Source organism: Limulus polyphemus, unplaced genomic scaffold (genome assembly GCF_000517525.1).
Source record: "Limulus polyphemus unplaced genomic scaffold, Limulus_polyphemus-2.1.2 Scaffold2235, whole genome shotgun sequence".
Taxonomy (NCBI): domain Eukaryota; kingdom Metazoa; phylum Arthropoda; class Merostomata; order Xiphosura; family Limulidae; genus Limulus; species Limulus polyphemus.
The window spans coordinates 8,270-10,364 of record NW_013667845.1 but is presented as its reverse complement, the minus strand read 5'-3'; the positions used below and the strand labels follow the sequence as shown (position 1 = coordinate 10,364).

General features: G+C 31.3%; 1 protein-coding gene across 1 annotated transcript in view; it reads left to right on the top strand.

The window, feature by feature from the left end:
* Positions 1 to 548, top strand: part of LOC106466359 (DBH-like monooxygenase protein 1 homolog) — a 5,953-nt gene extending 5,405 nt beyond the window's left edge. The window contains exon 2 of the mRNA XM_013926639.2: positions 363 to 548. Coding sequence (XP_013782093.1) covers positions 363 to 533 — 171 coding nt within the window. The 3' untranslated portion in view covers positions 534 to 548. The remainder of the gene's footprint in view (positions 1 to 362) is intronic.
* The last annotated feature ends 1,547 nt before the right edge of the window (positions 549 to 2,095 follow it).

The following is a 2,095-nucleotide window of genomic DNA, read 5'->3' as shown; positions in this document are numbered from 1 at the left end:
ATTAATAGTCATAAGTGCGGTAAGGTTTACCCCTAACTGAACTAAAGCAAAAAACTTACACAAGTTACAGTGTTAATTTATAAAGTGTTAATAATAAAGGCTTAGTTAATGTTAGGACTAAGACAAGTGGACTTATAGATTTCAGTGTCTTCGATTAGAATTCTTTTGTATTATTTTAGAAATCCTGTATTTAAATAAGTACTGTTGCAATCAATATACTAATTTGACCTCTAGTATTGATATAAAAATTGGTTACTTTACCACTAAGACAAGTAAAAATGTATCAAAAAATTGAAGAACGTCAAGAAGAACTTTAGTTGATCATTAATATCTAATGTAAGTTTGTTTTTTGTTTTCTTAAGGATTGCTATGCAACAGGAGAAACTCGTCCTTCCGTTGATGAACATCAAGACTGGAAATTTCTCGAAGGTTTTGAAAACGATACCCATACCATCTTTCGATTTCGTCGATCTTACTACACGTGCGATGAACACGATTTTCCCATTACGGTAATGCTAGGTGTTGGTTTATAAATGTTTATCGAGATTTCGTCGATCTTACTACACGTGCGATGAACACGATTTTCCCATTACGGTAATGCTAGGTGTTGGTTTGTAAATGTTTATCGAATGACTGAAATTATTATAGAAATATTAATCAGGTGTTATTTGCCATATCATAGTTGTTGGACAGTTCAGTTCTTCTGGGTTCTACAGAAGGATTGATATACATCTCTTCATACGAAAATTCGTTTTACTTATATATTGTTAATTGTTTATGATATTGAAAAGCTAAGTTAACCGCTGATTAATCACAAGCCCCGAACAACACAATGTGGCTTGTATATGAAATAAATATGTGTTTTGTACATGTTCAGATTTATCTTTCCTTTTTAGTCATGCCATAAGTCAACGGTTAGCGCCCCTTTAATTGATAGAAAAACTAGATTTTAAGTTAAAATTAGTGTTATTAAAACTGCTAAAAATAGTGTTTTTGAAAGTGCTAAAATAGTATTATTGAAACAGCTAGAAGTAGTGCTAGTAAAACTATTGATAATATTTAATGTTTCTCGTTGATTGTTTAAAGCCTCTTAATCTCTGTAACTTTCTTGTATAACACCTAGTGGTATTTTATGTACGCAGTGTTTTCTCCCACACCACCTAATACAGCGCTTCCCAAACCTTTTCAGCTCGCGGCACACTTTTAATGTCCCAAACTTTTTCTGCACATGTAAATAAATCTGCATGGCACCCCACCCCCTGCCCCTTAACTAAAACAGGCAGAAATTACTGTTATGTTGTGTATCAAGGAGATAATAAATCAAAGTTGAAATTTCAACATTTATAAAATTGATAATGTGTTTACATTACTAAATTAAAATTACTTAATAATTGCAAAAATTCCGCGGCACAGTCTGGGAAGCACTGACCTAATAGACTGATATGTTGAGCTCTCTCTCTCTCTCGCAACCCAATGAACATGTATGCTGTTGTATATGTAGTTTCTACCTGGTAATTCGAAGTTGTGTATTAAGATAAACGTTTTTTTTCGCCAACTTGTTTGTTGAGGTATAGGTAAAACGTTCTTTCTTTTCACCCAATGAACTCGTATATTGAGGCAAACGGAGCTTTTTTCCTCTCTGCTAATGAACTTAAATTGACGTATATGTAGCTTTTTTTCTCTCCAGTAATAGACTTCAATGTTGAGATATAGATAAAAAAATATATACATAACTTACTTTCTCTCTCCATCTAATGACTTGAATGTTGAGGCGTACGTAGCTTTTTCTCTTCTTTTTCGCCTAATGGATTTGTATATCGCTTTATAGTTAATATGTGATGACTTTTATACATATTAACCATTAAGGCTTTATGAACTTATGTTTTAAAGCGAACTAAATATGTTCTATAAAAATGCTTTTAGGAAAACTATATATATCTTTCAAAAATATCAATTAGTCAGATTATATTATAATTGTTAACGCAAATAATGATAAGCAGTTCTTTTTTAACTATACGTTTTCCAATTTAAAAAAAATTATATATCAGTTATAATTTTGGAAAATATCAATAAACATGTATGACAAGAAAGAATT